This window comes from Choristoneura fumiferana, chromosome 23 (assembly GCF_025370935.1).
Source record: "Choristoneura fumiferana chromosome 23, NRCan_CFum_1, whole genome shotgun sequence".
Taxonomy (NCBI): Eukaryota; Metazoa; Arthropoda; class Insecta; order Lepidoptera; family Tortricidae; genus Choristoneura; species Choristoneura fumiferana.
The window spans coordinates 13,586,813-13,603,434 of NC_133494.1; the positions used below are offsets into that span (position 1 = coordinate 13,586,813).

Genomic DNA, 16,622 nt, shown 5'->3' on the forward strand with positions numbered 1-16,622 from the left:
CTATATTTGTTTTTATGGCGTTAAATAAATGTATTTTCTTTCTTCTTTCTTATAAAGCACGGTAAAGAAAATACCCTATATGTAGAGTCGTACCTATTTTTGAGCACTTCGTGTGACATATCTCAAGCTAACTGTACGTATCTAAAACAGGATAATACTGTGTAGACTCGTGAAAGACGTGGCCATGCCGGCTGCATTACAAACAGCTGCTTTACAAGACATCCAACGAAGCAAGACCCATGTGGAATAACTAGAAGAGCGCCCGCAGAGTTCTTCTATAGTTGGTTAATATCCCAATCTCGTTAATGCAACCGCGTGTAGCAATAAACCAATAAAATAAACACTTTATTCATACACATACGTACACTTTTGCTACCTGCCTGCCTACATTGATGGTTCATTTTGTTACGTGTGATGTGGTAACTTTGTTTAGCGTAGGTAGGTACTTGGTTTAATTTAAGACGAGATACTTAAGTGCCCTTTTTGTAGGGCAGAGAAATCTGGCGTTACTGGAGTTACTTCATACATTATTCTGAACAGTGAAGTAGGTAGGTTTGTTGCAGGCAAAAAGCTCTAAAACTTAGCCTCGGTTGCAGTTGTTACAGATAAGATAAGGATGACTTCGTTTGTCTAATTTCAACTTAACAATACCTAATGACTACAACAAAGGGAAAGGATTAGAACTTAGCCCTTGGCCAACATTCAGACCAGCTGCGCGTGTTTTGATCAAAATGTGGACCTTATTAGCTCAAGCATTAGAAATAGCACGGACTTCGTGCTTTGTCTAACGCTAAGCTATGCTATGCTAATAATCAAGATATACCTTTGTACATATCATGTACAAAGGATAACTTATCCCTTTGCAGAATCTCCGTCAGACGGCCATAATGTATACCATATATACGTATTTTCAAGGTGCCAATAGGCATGCAACATTTTTCTTTTTTTTTCTTTCTCTTTATTTGGCTGCAGCTGAAATCAGCGCTGTGGTTCCGTACCTCAGCATTGCTGAGCTGACAGGCCTTTCGGCTAGCTATAAGTTGACTTTAATTAAACATTAAGTTATGTACCTGAGGTATGCTACCTACAAGTTTGCCGAATAAACTTTTTCTTTCTTTCTTTCTTTCTATATAATTATAATATTTAATTACACTGTACTAGATAGTACTGTCTAGTCTAGACACTTAATAACTTTAAGTAGACAGGTATATTAATGCATTGCATTTCAATTAATTATCGCAAAGGTTTATTCTTATGTAGATATGTACACTGGGATTCAATTAGATATTTCCGTGTTATATAAATAAATAAATATCATGGGACACTTGATACCAATTGACCTAGTCCCAAACTAAGCAAAGCTTGTACTATAGATAATAGGCAACGGATAATAAATACATACTTAAATACATATTAAACATCCAAGACCCGAGAACAAACATTCGTATTATTCATACAAATAGCTGCCCCGGCGGGGATCGAACCCGGGACCTCAAGCTTCGTAGTCAGGTTCTCTAACCACTTGGCCATCCGGTCGTCAATATATGGTATAGATAAGTCCGTTAAACTAATTAGTTCCTAATATTTCCGTCATTTAAAATTGTAACGGAAAACGAACATTGCTGATAAAATGGCAGATCTATAATGAGGATTACGATACTAACACATCAAATATGCTAAAATACTTCTAAGTACCTACGAGTAATACTTAATTATGCCATATAATATCATAGGGACAATCGACAAAGTAGGTATCTAAGTAAATCTTATGTTATGGATCATACCTACTTTGTAACGAACTGATAAAACATCGGTACCTACTAAATAAAAATAAATATTAAACACTCTAGACTTAGAGAACAACCCTTTGTATTTTCCAAGCTTTGCAGTCAAGTTCTCTGACCACTCGGCTAACGGATCGTCTACTTCAAACACATCAGATTATAAAGGCCCAAACTATTTAGAGTCGAATTGACACAATATGTAAGTAGCTAAGTATAATATTTTAACCACTATTTTAATATAGGTACTGTATAGTGAGTGTTTACCTACCCGCGGCTTAAACGCGTCCAGCAGTTGAATTAAAATCCCGAGATTTTATTAAATTCCCCTAGAATTTCTAAAAAGTACATTGGGATTTTACCCCGATTTCGTGGGAATATAGAAATGTATTATTCCAAACCTTCAGCTAACTACATACCAAATTTCATTCAAATCTGTCTAGCCGTTTTAGCGTGAAGGAACAACAAACAAAATTCCATTGAATTCTTGAATCTAACAGTTTGGTTTATACTAGTGCGGTATTACTTGCCTAGGAACTAATCTCATCCGTACCATCAGTTACAAGTAACATCGCCCTTTCGTTTACGAGTTACATGAGCAGCCGGCTAGTGGTAGGCGTAATCCTACCAGCTTTATTTCTGACCCTGGACCTTTAATTCTGTACATTCCGGTTCTCACTAAACAGCCTGTCGTGTTCTCGGTGGCATTTTGATTAATGAATCAAATTGACGCGATACAACTGCACCTGCTTTCGTTTGGCTGGATAGAAAACTGGCTTGTATTGATGTACAATCGCCAACACACTTAAATTAAAAAGGTCACTGACCATTCTTGCGCCTTGTTACGTTTCATTAAGGTTCACGAGTGGTCAGTGGTGGTGATTGTACAAGTTGCCGAGCTTTCAATTCGCAGTCATCATCTTTGTTTATTTTTGTCACTCAGGCGCAGCTTTACGAGGTGCGAAAAGCGTCCGGTGTTAATTGCAATGCTTGCATTGATTGTTTTGATTTATGTATAAGTAGACGCAGTAACCGTGGTGGCAGAGTGGTTTGACCTATGGCCTCTCAAGCAGAGGATCGTGGGTTCAAACCCCGGCTCGCACCTCTGAGTTTTTTGAAATTCATGTGCGGAATCATTCTGAGAGGAGGCCTGTGCCCAGCAGTGGGACGTATATAGGCTGAGATGAGACGCAGTCACAAGTGAAAGGTCACATCACAACACTCATAAATAACATCACATAGGCTTTGTTATGATGCTCTTTCGCTACTAGAAAAAAAGCCCTTTACACAGAAGAATCTGATCGTGTTTTATGTAGCTTGTAAGATTAAAGCTTTTATTGGTCAGTGATCACATAAATATTTACTTACTCATGCTGAATAACAAAGGATTGTAAATTCGTTTTAAATTGTACTATTTACGCGTTGTTATTGTAATTTTAACAATACTGTATAGATAAAAGATGGTAGGTACTTATTTATTACTGGGTATTAGTGACATATAGTTTGAAATGTGTGCTTAAATTAAAATATATTCTATCATAAGCCGGGAAATTAGCTCGTTACGAGTATATTGCACTTTATGTGATATTCACCTAACCTACCGTCCATTCGGAAATTTTCCTTGTGCTGAAGTAATTTTGAAAAGTTTCGATAATGTCCTATTAATACTATCTTCTGCATGGGATCACAACTGCCTAAAGTACTGCGTTCATAGAAGAAATTGAACCCACTCGACTCTACCGGACTCTAGCTAAAAATTTACTTAATCTTTATGACCCAGTATGGCGAGAATCAACTTTCAAAATTTTAAATTTAAATAAGCTCGGTATCTAACGGTGCTTCCTTTATAAGGGTGTCCTTATACCATAGCGGCGCCGGTACACACCCATGAATAAAACTGTGCCTAATTAGTAGTTATTCCTATCTTACTAGTAAATCCAATCGTGACCCGGCGATAATCACGTAACTCCAGAGACCTTTATTATAAATCAATACAATATTACCATGATAAAGACTTTTCATTACAATAATAAGACTTACGTATAAAAAATAAAATAATTCCAACTCACCATACTACACACCGCCATGTCCTTTAAATATTCTAGTCTGAATTAGTTTCAAGTTTTCCTTTTTGTTTCGTACGCTAGTTCTATATTTACGTGCGTGAGACTGCGTGCGCGGGCGCAGCCGATCGCGAACTGAGTGAACGATGAACTTTAGGCGCCGGCGCTGCAGCCATGCGCCTTATTACACCTTCGACGATCCGATCGGCATTCCATTAGGTTTAAACTAAACGAGACCTGTATTTTGGGACATTATCGGTCAACGTCGGTACCCCTTGGATTATATACTGATAAAATGCAGACGCTGCGAACAAACATCCTTGTGTAAGAAAGATCGGGGATCAGATAAGTGAGAAAAGGACGTTGCTCCTTGATTTCGGTTAAGTCAACACGGGAGATACGTCGTCGCCTGTTTATCTTTGCAGACTCATTAGAGTTTGCTTGTGAAATGATCAAATGCTTAAGTGTGTGGAACTAGGTTGAGATGCGAATTGCCATTATGTGCATCATTACCTGTAAGTCATGCAAACCATTTTTTTTTAATTCATAGAAGAATACTCATCATCATCATCATCATCATGTCAGCTGTAGGACGTCCACTGTTGTACTTAGGCTTTCCCCATAGACTTCCAGAAGAATACTAAATAGGAAGGTATTTTTTGAGATTCCCAGTGGACAGAGAACTAGCATATTTTTTATTCTACTATTTGGCGAAACTTGTGAGCATAACTTAGTCGAAATAGTTCTTCTTGCAAGTAAATTCTTCATGGGAAAAGATCGGGTGACACTCTTTCCCGGCCGACCGGGAGGGAAATACCGACCCTGTTTTTCGTATACACGCCCATAGAAGTTCTGTCAGTTTCTATGGGCGTGTACACAAAAAACAGGGCCGGTATTTCCATGTCGGTGTTATCCGGGCCGGGAAAGAGTGTCACCCAAAAGATCGATTCTAGTTATATCTCGAAGCTTATAGATAATGACATAAAAAGTAGGAAACCGATGAAAAAGGAATTAAAATTGAAATTAATGTTTATTGCCACATTAGAGCATTTAATGTTAAAAATTAGACAGTTACAAAAAGTGTTTGTCATCTTTGTCTATCAACGTTTTCAATCAGCTCAGGTCATCGGAATTATAAAATTTTAAAACAATATTTTGCAATTTAAATTTAATAAAACAAGGTTCACATACGAACGTTTACGAATAGATATAACGTCAATAAAGATAAAATTAGGGGTCATGAACACTTACTTGGAAAACAAACACAAAACAACTGAGAGCAAATAAAATAACAAGACGCTATTGACTCTTTACTGCCTTCGTGTGCACGATCCGCTTATGTCTACTGACGCAGCCGGAGGTTCGGAAGGTCTTCCAACACAGGGAACAACTGAAGGGTCTCTCATCCGTGTGCGTCCTTTTATGAACAGTCAATATCTCGGACGTATTAAACCTTTTACCGCACGTCTCGCATTCGTGGTTCCTTTGGTTCGCATGATGGACAAAATGCCGTCTATACTGAGCTAGAATATGGAAGGTTTTCCCGCAGACTTCACAAGTCTTCTTTGGCGTCGGATCGTGAACAGCTTTGTGGATCACCAAACCGCTTTTAAATTTGAATTTCTTATCGCAAACGTCACAAGAGTAGCCCTTCCCCGTAGAATGCATGTCCAGGTGACTCCGGAGATTCCTCGTGTGCTTCCCGCACACTTCGCAGACCTTCCAGTAGTCATACCTAAGTTTCCTCATTTTCTTTTTCTTTCTTACTAAAATTTTCTTTGATTCCTTTTTGGCTAGTCTCTTTTCTTGTTTCATTTCGGAGTCACTAACGAAATCTACGTCGAAGTGGGCATCTAATTCATCCAAGTCACCCTTATCATGTATATTTTCATTGTCATGGTCGTGCCCGTTGTCTTCTGTGGTTGTTTCTATTTTGATTGATTTTGTTGATCGGAACTGTTTGTCCACGTCTTGGCATTTCCGTCTGAACTTGTAGGCGTGTTCTAGATCCCTCAGACAATTGAGACATATCTGAGAGGGTAGGTTGTCAGCTTTATCAATCTGTGAACAAAAACCAACGCATTTCTAAACTATAAAGCTAGAAACACACTGACAGAGGCGGAGCGGTGCAGCGCGGCGTGGAGGCGGTACCGGTTGTAATATTCGAGCTAACAAAAAGAGGTCACACAGAATACCGTGCGGGAAATAAACGAGGCGCGGTATTCTGTGTGGCCTCTTTCATGTAAGCTCGAATATTACAACCGGTACCGCCTCCGCGCCGCGCCGAACTGCTCCGCCTGCGCCGTCAGTGTGTTTCTAGCTAAACAGGCGAGGTAAGATGACATGTAATCTTGTGTAATCTTTTAAATGCATTTAAATGGAGATGATTACATGGTGAATGGAGAAGAACGACCACGGTAAGTTGGCGCATACGTACTTAATCGATCTAGTTATCGATCGAGAGTTCGATCGATTTGAGCCCTTTGATAGAACTGATTATAGGTACATTAGTACATCAATTATAATATCAGTGCTTTGTGCATCTTTGAGTAAGCGTTAACGGTTTATTTTTCATAAAGAAACAAGTTTAACGCAATTACATTTTACAATATAAAGGCAAAAAATAAAATAAACGATTCTTCTTAAATGAATACAAACCTCACGTTGGCTTATTCCCAGAATTGAATAAGATGGTCACTCGCTCAGACAAAGCATGAATGCATAAACAATGTATATCTCAAAACTTTACCCGGTAAACATAAGCGGAACAAAGAAAATGGCAGGAAGTCTACGCGTTAAATTTAATTTGGCAAAAATTGTACATGGGTGACGATGATAAAATCTCTACTGTTTCGGCAGATAGTGCCTAGTTGACTGGTACGGCTGGAGAAGGTAGGTAATAGGAAAAGTATTCCCTAAGCCAAAATATGACAGCACACTCGTCATTTGTTTTTTTAGTGTTAAGCATTTGTGCGACAATTAGGTAGTATCTTAGGTAAAAAAAAATAGATTGTACAACAAGAGCATAAAACGAGTCATTTTACCTGAGACGTTCATATAGCCAGAGTTTTACGCTCTTTTTTTCACTTCGATTGAGAGGAAATTAAATAGCAACAGTGGACACAATTGTTCACTTACTTGACTAGGTACCTTTTATTTTTCATGCATTGCTATAATTAATTAATAATTATATATTTTTAGTTTTATTGATTTATTTAATTGATTTATAAGTTTAACATAAAAAAAATATGAATACTGTTTTGTTTTAGGCTGTGACGTCACGGGCGACGAGCGAGTCTCGAGCCACGGGCGAATAAGCTACAAACGATCGATTATCTTACCTCGATCCCACCGATAACCCTCAATTTAGCAGCCAACTCCACTCCCTCCTCGTCAGTCTGTTCATACACATCCACACACGCGTCCTCGCCGAAGCACGACCGACACTGGTGCAGGCACTCAGCCTTCGGCCTCAGCTTCTGCTTCAGATCAAACAGCTTGATATCATCCTCAAAATCATCATCTTGTTCCACGTGATCGTAACCGTCAAGGTCCTCCTTTTGCTCCTTGATTTTGGGCTTGTTTTTAATCTCATTGTAATGCGCCATCGCGTCGTAATACGCCCAATGTTCGCTCAGCATGCCCTTTTCAGCGAATTTGCGTTTCCACTGGGAACAAATTAAATTATAAACGAGTAGCCCCTCGTACAGTCACCAGCAGCAATATCTGACACAACAAAGGGTGCATAAATATCTGATGTGTCGGATATTTTTGCACGCTCCGCTGTGGCAGATATTAGTGCAAGTGACGTACAGAAGCTTGGCAAAAAAGTGGACGTGTTAACAGCTGTAAAGATCAAAAAGTTGCACTATTTTGGCATTTTTTTTTATTCTACTGGATGGCAAACGAGCAAGTGGGTCTCCTGATGGTAAGAGATCACCACCGCCCATAAACATCTACAACACCAGGGGTATTGCAGACGCGTTGCCAACCTAGAGGCCTAAGATGGGATACCTCACGTGCCAGTAATTTCACCGGCTGTCTCACTCTCCACGCCGAAACACAACAGTGCAAGCATAATATAATAATAATATAAGCATAATATATAATGTGAAAACCTAAATACGAATCCTACGTCTAATTGTAGAGGGTAAAATGCAGGACACCAGGGCGACCAGGGCATACAAGAAGATGGCTCAAAAATCTACGGACATGATTTAAAATGTTGTCATGCTTTTGTCACGCCTTTGCTGCGGTACAATTTGAATATCGAACAATGTAGAAACAATAAAAAAAGTCAACAAACATTTACAGAGGGTTCCGTCAAATTAACCCTAACTGAACTTACCCTGAATGTTTTCAGCAGATGCGTCCAAATGTCTTCTAGATCCAGCAAGCTATGGTCGATAGGTATTCCAATGCTCCGTAATTTTTTTTCAACTTCCCTGAACAGATATTGAATAATTAATCTCACTTTTAATAGTCTCAAAAGCATTAATAAAATATGATTTAGTATGTACCTCCATGCACCGATTTGGTCTCTGAGGGAGAACTTGAATAAATAATCCATTTCAGTTCTTGCGCTAATGAGATTAAGCACCCATTCCTCTTGCCCTGTCAGCGAAAGAAAAAGAAAATTACTCTAGATACATAACATTGCTTTATTGTATCATTAGACTCTACCCGCGGCTTTTTTTTTTATTCGACTGGATGACAAACGAGCAAGTGGGTCTCCTGATAGTAAGAGAGCACCACCGCCCATAAACATCTGCAACACCAGCGGTATTGCAGATGCGTTGCTAACCTAGAGGCCTAAGATGGGATACCTCAAGTGCCAGTAATTTCACCGGGTGTCTTACTCTAAACGCCGAAACACAACAGTTGCAAGCACTGCTGCTTCACGGCAGCATTAGCGAGCAAGATGGAGGTAGCAATCCGGGCAGACCTTCCACAAGGTCCTACCACCTGCAATGGCTTTGTACGCGTAATCCATAGATCTGACAGTTTTTACATTCCGGGAATTCTACTAACTAAATTCTTTTGGGAATTCCCACAAATTACATCAAAGTCAAAGTCAAAGTCAAAATATCTTTATTCAATTTAGGCTATAACAAGCACTTATGAATGTCAAAAAAAAAACTACCATCGTGGTTTTCATTAACGATGCATTAAATTAAAAGAGCCGTGGAACATTTTATGACGCTTAGCGCAGTGGTTGTGATGTCAAGATTTTATCCCTATCCTGTGGGATAATTGGGATAAAAATAGCCTACGTCTTATTCCAGTCGCCCAGCTATCTTCATACCTTTAATCCAAATCCGTCCAGCTGTTTTAGCGGGAAGGAGTAACAAACACACACACACACACACACACACACACACACACACACACATACAAACTTTCGCATTTATAATCATTAGTAGGATATTCAGTAAAGAGAAGTGGTACTTACACCCGAGAAGAGGATTTAGGCTGAGTCTTTCTTCTCCCAAGTACAGCTCAAACAGGGTGTAATAAATCCAAGATTTATTGTTTGTCGCCTTGGCCTTCTGGTATTCCTTTAAAAGATAAATTTTATGACTTCTACAGGAAGTAAAGACAACGTGTCAAACAAATGTCAAAGACTTAAAACGAACCTCGATCTACTGTAAGTAGCATTGGGGTAATATCTTAAATTATTATTGAACATAGGATTTTGAAAAGTTAGCAAAAGAGATGAGAAAAAAAAGTGCAATTGCTTCTAAAATTCATCTATTTGTTTGTTTATACTCTTTATTGTACAAAAAGGAAAACAAAAAGGTTACTTACATAAAAAAAAGTAAAGTGTTAAGTACAAAAGCGAACTTGTCCCTGCAGGGATTTCTGCCAGTCAACCTTTGAGTGGTATAGAAGAGCAATAAAAAAACCAGGATCGACCAATAGAGCAAAACATTTGAATAAATATAAATGCATATGTAAACCCCAAATACCTAACTATACAGGATGTAACATTCATATTGGTCAGTATGGTAAAGTCTGAAACTATAAGACATACCAAGATCTGTTCTTAGGAACCATGGTTTCGATTTTAATAAGAAGAAAAACTGCATTCATACATTTACAAAAAAAACTTACTCCGTTCGGGAATCGAACCCGGTCATTTTGAAAAATAAAACTTACATTATTTGTATTTCGATATCGGTAGTGCAGGTCATAAGCAATAAATATTACTATGAAGTACGATATCTAGAATGAATAAAATGCATTGAAATAACATATTCTTTAATAATGTAAGTTTTATTTTTCAAAACATCCGGGTTCGATTCCCGAGCTGAGTACAAGTTTTTGAAAATGTATGGATGCAGTTTTTCTTGTTATTAAAATCGATGACATGGTTCCTAAGAACGGATCTTCGTATGTATTATACTTTCAGACTTTCCCATACTGACCGATATGAATGTTACACCCTGTATACAATAAATACTTATACTTGAATCAGAAATAATAACAAGTCGAAAGGGAAGTAAAAAAAACTTTAAATTCAAATTTGTCAGATATTCAGGGATTTACTTACTCCAAACGTCGCTGCCCACTTCCGACATATTTCTCTGCCATTTAAAGTTTCAGGAAATCCATACTCCTGCTTCATTATATTCAGAAGATCACTGTCAAAACAAAAGCAATCATAGTGAAGCTACTTCATAGAAATGTGACTTGAATGAATTAAAAACCAGTTCCACTTACTTCCACGCCCATTTCCTTTCTCTAAATAACCAATCATTTTGCAGTCTTATCTGTATGAATGTTTCTGTAATGTCTTTGGACCCTGAAAGGAAATTGTTAATTTAAGAATATACCTCGGCGGCCGGTCATCTCTCTTCTGAGTTTATTTTGTTTCAGGTTTCGAGCAGTGCCATCTGTTATCCGGTAGCTATTACTAATATTCAGTTACTCGACAACAGATGGCGCCACCGAACCACATGTAACGTTAACCGTTAAAAAAGTAGGGGCGATTTAGCGACCACATTCATTGACTTGGAAATTCAAAGTTATTGTTTTAGTAATAAGTTATAATATCCATTGTATTTATTGAAAACCAAAACTATTTTATCAAAAAAAAAATCCCCGAATGAATGATTCCTAGAGACCCAAAACCCTTAGATTTTTGTCAAAACAGTGAGAGCCATTTGCGAGATCGTCGTTGCGATAATTTATCGATCTAGTCTAATACCTTCAAATCAGCAATTCAACGGCTAATGATTTCAGTGAAATTTGGTACATAAGGTGTTTTCGGGGGCAAACAGGTTTGGTCTTATCTCTAGGTAAACGCGTGTTCACACTTTGGCCCGGACTCTTCTCGGTCGTCCAGGTACTAGTAGCATTTTTATAATTGCTTCTTGAATCCCCATAATAGGATAGTGACAGAAATAAGACAACCGAATCCTGTTGGTAAAATCAAATGACTAACTTACACTGGAACTCATCACCCATATTCTCCGTGGAATTGTTTTGTTTTTTGATATATTTATTTGAGCTTTTCCGTTGGCGACTGAAAAATTCCACAGGAGTCTCCGTTTCCAGCTTCACCAAGTATTCAGGGTCGAAGCGCTGATAGTAGTCCACCATAGCATCATAAAGAGGCCAGCTTGGATCGATATCCTTTTTAGTCTTTTGACGGTACTTCCTCTAAAAGAAAAGTTAGACAATCACTGTTCATACCCATGAAAAAAAATACCCACATTTTAATTTTCTTATACAGCTTTAGCCCGCGACTTCAATTTTCAATGGGGTGCAATTTTCCGGGATAAAATTTTCCTTTGCCCATCCCAAAATCGTAAACTACCTTCATACTAAATTTCATTCAAATCGGTTCAGTGCTTTAACCGTGAAGGGTAACAGACAGACAAGAGAACTTTCGCATGTATAATATTAGTAAGGATCAGTAGCGTGCAGGGTAGGCAACACTAGTGTTGCTACGAGGGTAGGCAGTGCTAGTGTTGCCTTCCCTTGCGGATGCTGGCATACGGGTGTAGCTACTGGCGCTGTCTACTGTGCACGCCACTGGTAAGTATAGTTAGTATTAGGACTAGGATGTTTTACTAAACTTGCCAGTGTATATAATAAGTATTGGTTCATCAATATTTCGTTGTGAATAACTAATTTGGCGACTTACATTGAAGGTGGTAATGATGTGCTGCCACAGTCCTTTTATATCCTGGATGCAGCAGATACTCGGGAGGTCTTGGCTCCGTAACGCTTTTTCGACTTCTCTGTAAAATTACATTAAAAAAATATTGCAACTATTTATTTAAAAAATATGATACGAGTATGTAGTATTCACATAAAGAAAAAGTACCTGGGGATAAGACCAAGCTAGATCGATTTTTCATCTCCAAAAACTCACTTACCAAATTTCATCGAAATCGTTGGAGCCGTTTCCGAGATCCTGATTATATACGAGTATACAAGAATGCTCGAATACGGTATTTGACAACTCCTGATTTTGCCATCTTAATATTATTATGAAAATATAGATATATAGATAGTGTTTAGCGAAGAGAAAATTTAAATTGGTTTATAATTGGATTTATAGTGATTTTTTGAAAAATCTATATACCTGTCTCATTCTCAAACACTTTTCTCTATGCTGCAAGTATGGCGGTACTGGCGTGTGACGTCACATGCCAGTATGTCTTTCTCTGTCTAATCTTGAATTTCAAACCTTTATAACTTTGTTATTTGTAAAGGTAGCTTAAAAATTGTTTTTCTATTCGATAACAGGCATTGTGTAGTTTTAATTTATAAAACTTATACAAAATAGTCAAATACCGTATTATGCTCGTTTAAAGGTAGGTATTAGATGGGTCAATCAACTATTTTACCGACACTTTGGGCGTCTCCTGCGTTACCAAAATTGTCTCTGGCGTTACCAAAAAATCGTACTTCCAACAAGATATTTCAAGGTTTAATAGGTTGAATTTACATAGGATGGCATGTATTCATGTACACCATTTATTAAATTACAGAAAAAACATGGTTACTTACAAAAATCTGCAATTGTTTGAAAAATGTCGCGGACAGATTAGTGTCGGTAAAAAAGTTGATTGGCCCAGATATAGATAGTGAGTTGATTTTGCTCTTGCAGCCAGTTACGAGTACCTATAAGGTAAACGTCCGAGTGCTCGACACGCTAGTGCCCAATAGACGACACCTGCTGTCATCTCTATTGCTCATGACATAAGATTAAAGATGCCAACTACTGGGACAGCGACGAGCACTCATACGTTTACCTTATAGTGTAGTTGGTTTCACCTCTTGTATGCCTTGACACCAATCCACACTAACGTTTTTTTTTTCTATTTTTATTTTAATCTGCAAAAATTTAACTATTTGAGAGAAATAACACAAACATTTTTTTTTATTGCATACAACAGGTTATGGTCCTTCAAAATTTTTTTCTAGGTAAGAGTGGGCAATTGAGCATGCGGCTTATCGTCGCCCATAGACATCCGCAACACGAGGGGTATCACAGGTGCGTTGTCGGCACTTTGATTCACTAACAGGCTCGATTTTTTTTAAAGATCCTTAGTTCGTATTGCTCGGGGAATGCTGTGCTGGCCTGGCTTCATATCATTCTTTATATGTAATAATGATATTAGCAATAAAAGAGTATGAGTATGAGTATGAGTATCTTTTGTGTGTGTGGGAAAGAATTCCTTTTAACCCTTTACCGGGCATAGTGGGTATATTGACCACATTTTTGGCCTTGCTAAATTTAAAATTAAGTACTAAAATAAATCGAAGTTGTTAAAAAATAGTATAGTTTTAAAATTAATCCATCATAATAGGCAAGAAATATAAAACTATGATTCATTTGTAGTAGCATAAATAAGCCTAGAAAAGGTTTAAAGTGGACAGTGTAGGACCAGTGCCCTATTTCACGAAGCTACAAGTTACAATTTACAAGCGGTAGCCTCTTTTCAATGCATTAAACAAAGACTACCGCTTGTAAATTGTAACTTGTAGCTTTGTGAAATAGGGCACAAATAGATTAAGAACTTACTTCCAAAAGTATTGATGGTCAACTTTTATTTCCTTTGCCTCAGTGATGCAGACTACCAGTTTCAATCTCCATTTATCATTCCCTGTTGTCAAAAATATATTTTTACTGATCTGATTATTGATATGTGTGAATATTGATGTAAATTTAGTCAATGGTATTCAGTTGCTCAAGGAACTAAATTAACTTATCAGATAAAAAAATGTATACAAGATGACCAATCCACTTGGATGGCATCGTCCTAATAGAACGCGAATGCGCGATCATCGTAGGTTCGCGCGAATTTTACTCGTACGAACGCGCGATCAAACATATTAAACTCGAATAGGCGTCCTAACTGACAATCGCACGACGCGGTCGCGCGACTCAAATGTTTGTAAATCTATTCGCGCGAACTTAGTTCGTACGAACGCGCGATCAAACATACTGAATTCGAATAGGTGTCCTAATTGAAATTCGCGCGATAATTGCGTCGTCAATTCGCGCGATGATAGGACACCCAGTTTTTGCCATCGCGCGAACACGCGATGGTCGCATCGCTTACTCGCGCAATGATCGCGCATTCGCGTTCTATTAGATTACGACGATGCCAATGACATCATACAAGATTGAGGATGAGACCAGTTGAGGACCAATTTAAAGGATGTCCAAAATGGGCTTAGCATGTTAGTGTTATGGTTTGAGAGAGAACAAATATTTAAGTGTCATAAAAACACTTGTAGTTTGAGCACCTAACTCTATTCCAAGTAATAACTTCCTTGTGATGTTATTTCAAATAAATAATATGAATAAAAACATTAATAAGAAAGTATTAATTAATGACTATAATAATTTATAAGCAATCATGAATGGTTACTGTAAAATAATATTTGTTTTTCTTTTCAAATTTTTCTTGCACATAAAATAATAAAAATATTAATGTAGTAAGAGACAATGAGCTGTACAATTATCCATCTATAACCTTTTTGTAATACCTATGATGAGGAATAAATTTTGTTTCATTTTTTATTCATAAAAAATAAAATATTGTAAAAAAAGTCTACTATACAGAAGAGGTTAAGTTTTCAAAATTATAGGTGATTTTCAAGCCTTATGTACCAAAATCTTTTCCTCACAATGATATCACTGTCCTATGGCAGAAAATGTAGTTCATATTTTTAATCGGTTTTATTTTCAACCAGCTTTTGCTTGTGATTCATCTGCCAAGAACATGTTGATTGCTATTCTGCAAGATCTATTATTATTATTAGACAAATAATATACTAGCAGCTCTTTGAGCTGATGCGTGTATATCACTGCACTTGTATTTTTAGTTTTTTTTAAGTTATTGTCTAGTCTTTTTCAACCAACTTCAAAAAAGGAGGAGGTTATCAATTTGGTTGTATTTTTTTTAAACTGCTACTTACATGATTCATATTTGTCAAGGATGGTGGATTTACCAAAGTGTTTCTCAAAAATCTTGTAATATCTCCAGTTCTTATTTTTTGTTTTCTTCGCTATTTTGTAACACTGGAAATATAAAATAATTAATATCAGTACCAATGTTTTAAGATTTGTAATTTTCAGTTGTAAAAAAAATTTGATTAGCATTATAAGTGTTCAAACTTTAAACCTTAAATTGCTAAAAGTGGCTCTGAAATGGTAATGTTTTGTGTGCTCTGCCTACCCCATTTGGGAACACAGGTGTAATGTTTGTGTGTGTATAAGTGTTCAGAGGCAGTATTGTCTAATACGTGTGTGCTAACAATCACATTCGTCGTCTCCTTTTACCCTCATTCTATATTGTGTGACAGAAAGAAGTGGTGAAAATTATTGATCCCAAGTGTGTTAGGAAATAAAGGCTCATATTATGCTAGTAATTGTACATGCTAATGCTAATAGAAGTAATTAATTTGTTTTAAATGAGTATGAACTACTTACATCATAAGTGTAGGACCATTTTTTTCGGACATGGTTCAGAGTCATAGCTTCAGGGTATCCATTTTCTAACAATATATTACGAAACTCACTGCAAACAATAAAAAATGTAACGTCAACAAGCAGAAAAAGATGAGTAAGCAGTGAATAAAATTAAACTTCTGACAAAACTTTAGAATCCAAAGTTCAAAATAATCTTACGTCCAGGGCTGTTTTTTCTTTTTGAACAGCCAGTTATTCTGAAATCGAAGCTGAAGCATCTTCTTCGTAAGTTCGGCTGTCCCTGTAAGTAAAATAATAAATACATAATGCACAAATAAACCTATATTACAGTAATTCGTGCAATATGACGAGTCAGCAATGCAAAATGTGCCATTATGAGACACATACTTACATAGAAAAGACTTTTCCTCCATGATAACTAATTACTATATTTATGCTTATTACACCTAAGTTATACTTCTATAAATATTTAAATCAAGATTGTTAAAAATTGTTTGTTCCCAAATTCAATGTCAATAGAGATTTCTGATTTGATTTCTGTTCTGTCAGTTATCCCTCTGAAGTTTGACTGACTGTCTTTGCTTGCTGTCAGTGGTCTTGGTCTGTCAGTCAAGTCAAGTCTGCGACACACGCACGCATACCCAAAAACGTACACTATACGTACAGTACGTACACCTTTAGATGTATGTCAAAAACCGGCCAAGTGCGAGTCGGACTTGTGCACGAAGGGTTCCATACCATTATCTATACAACACCAGACATTAGCAAAAAAATGCTAAAAAATCATGTTTTCACTTCTCATGCTCGTTAAGTTCGTAT

General features: G+C 37.2%; 1 protein-coding gene across 1 annotated transcript; it reads right to left on the reverse strand.

Moving 5' to 3' along the window:
- Nucleotides 1-4,855: 4,855 nt before the first annotated feature.
- Nucleotides 4,856-16,391, reverse strand: LOC141440654 (uncharacterized). Its single transcript, XM_074105178.1, has 14 exons — nt 16,195-16,391; nt 16,002-16,083; nt 15,804-15,891; nt 15,290-15,392; nt 13,887-13,968; nt 11,997-12,093; nt 11,296-11,509; nt 10,568-10,649; nt 10,398-10,488; nt 9,297-9,402; nt 8,365-8,458; nt 8,193-8,289; nt 7,186-7,512; nt 4,856-5,905 (listed from the first exon to the last, which is right to left on the reverse strand). The coding sequence occupies exons 1-14, from the start codon at nt 16,214-16,216 to the stop codon at nt 5,144-5,146; spliced, it is 2,247 nt and encodes a 748-aa protein (XP_073961279.1). The 5' UTR covers nt 16,217-16,391; the 3' UTR covers nt 4,856-5,143.
- Between the last annotated feature and the right edge of the window lie 231 nt (nt 16,392-16,622).

What these genes read in the sequence shown, in the direction of transcription:
- LOC141440654 (XM_074105178.1), bottom strand. Translation starts at nt 16,216, where the DNA reads ATGGAGGAAAAGTCTTTTCTAT. An exon ending in ACATCATTACCACCTTCAAT is followed by an intron (nt 11,510 to 11,996) that starts GTAAGTCGCCAA and finishes CTTTTCTTTTAG; the next exon opens with AGGAAGTACCGTCAAAAGAC. An exon ending in GAAAGGAAATGGGCGTGGAA is followed by an intron (nt 10,489 to 10,567) that starts GTAAGTGGAACT and finishes TTGTTTTGACAG; the next exon opens with TGATCTTCTGAATATAATGA.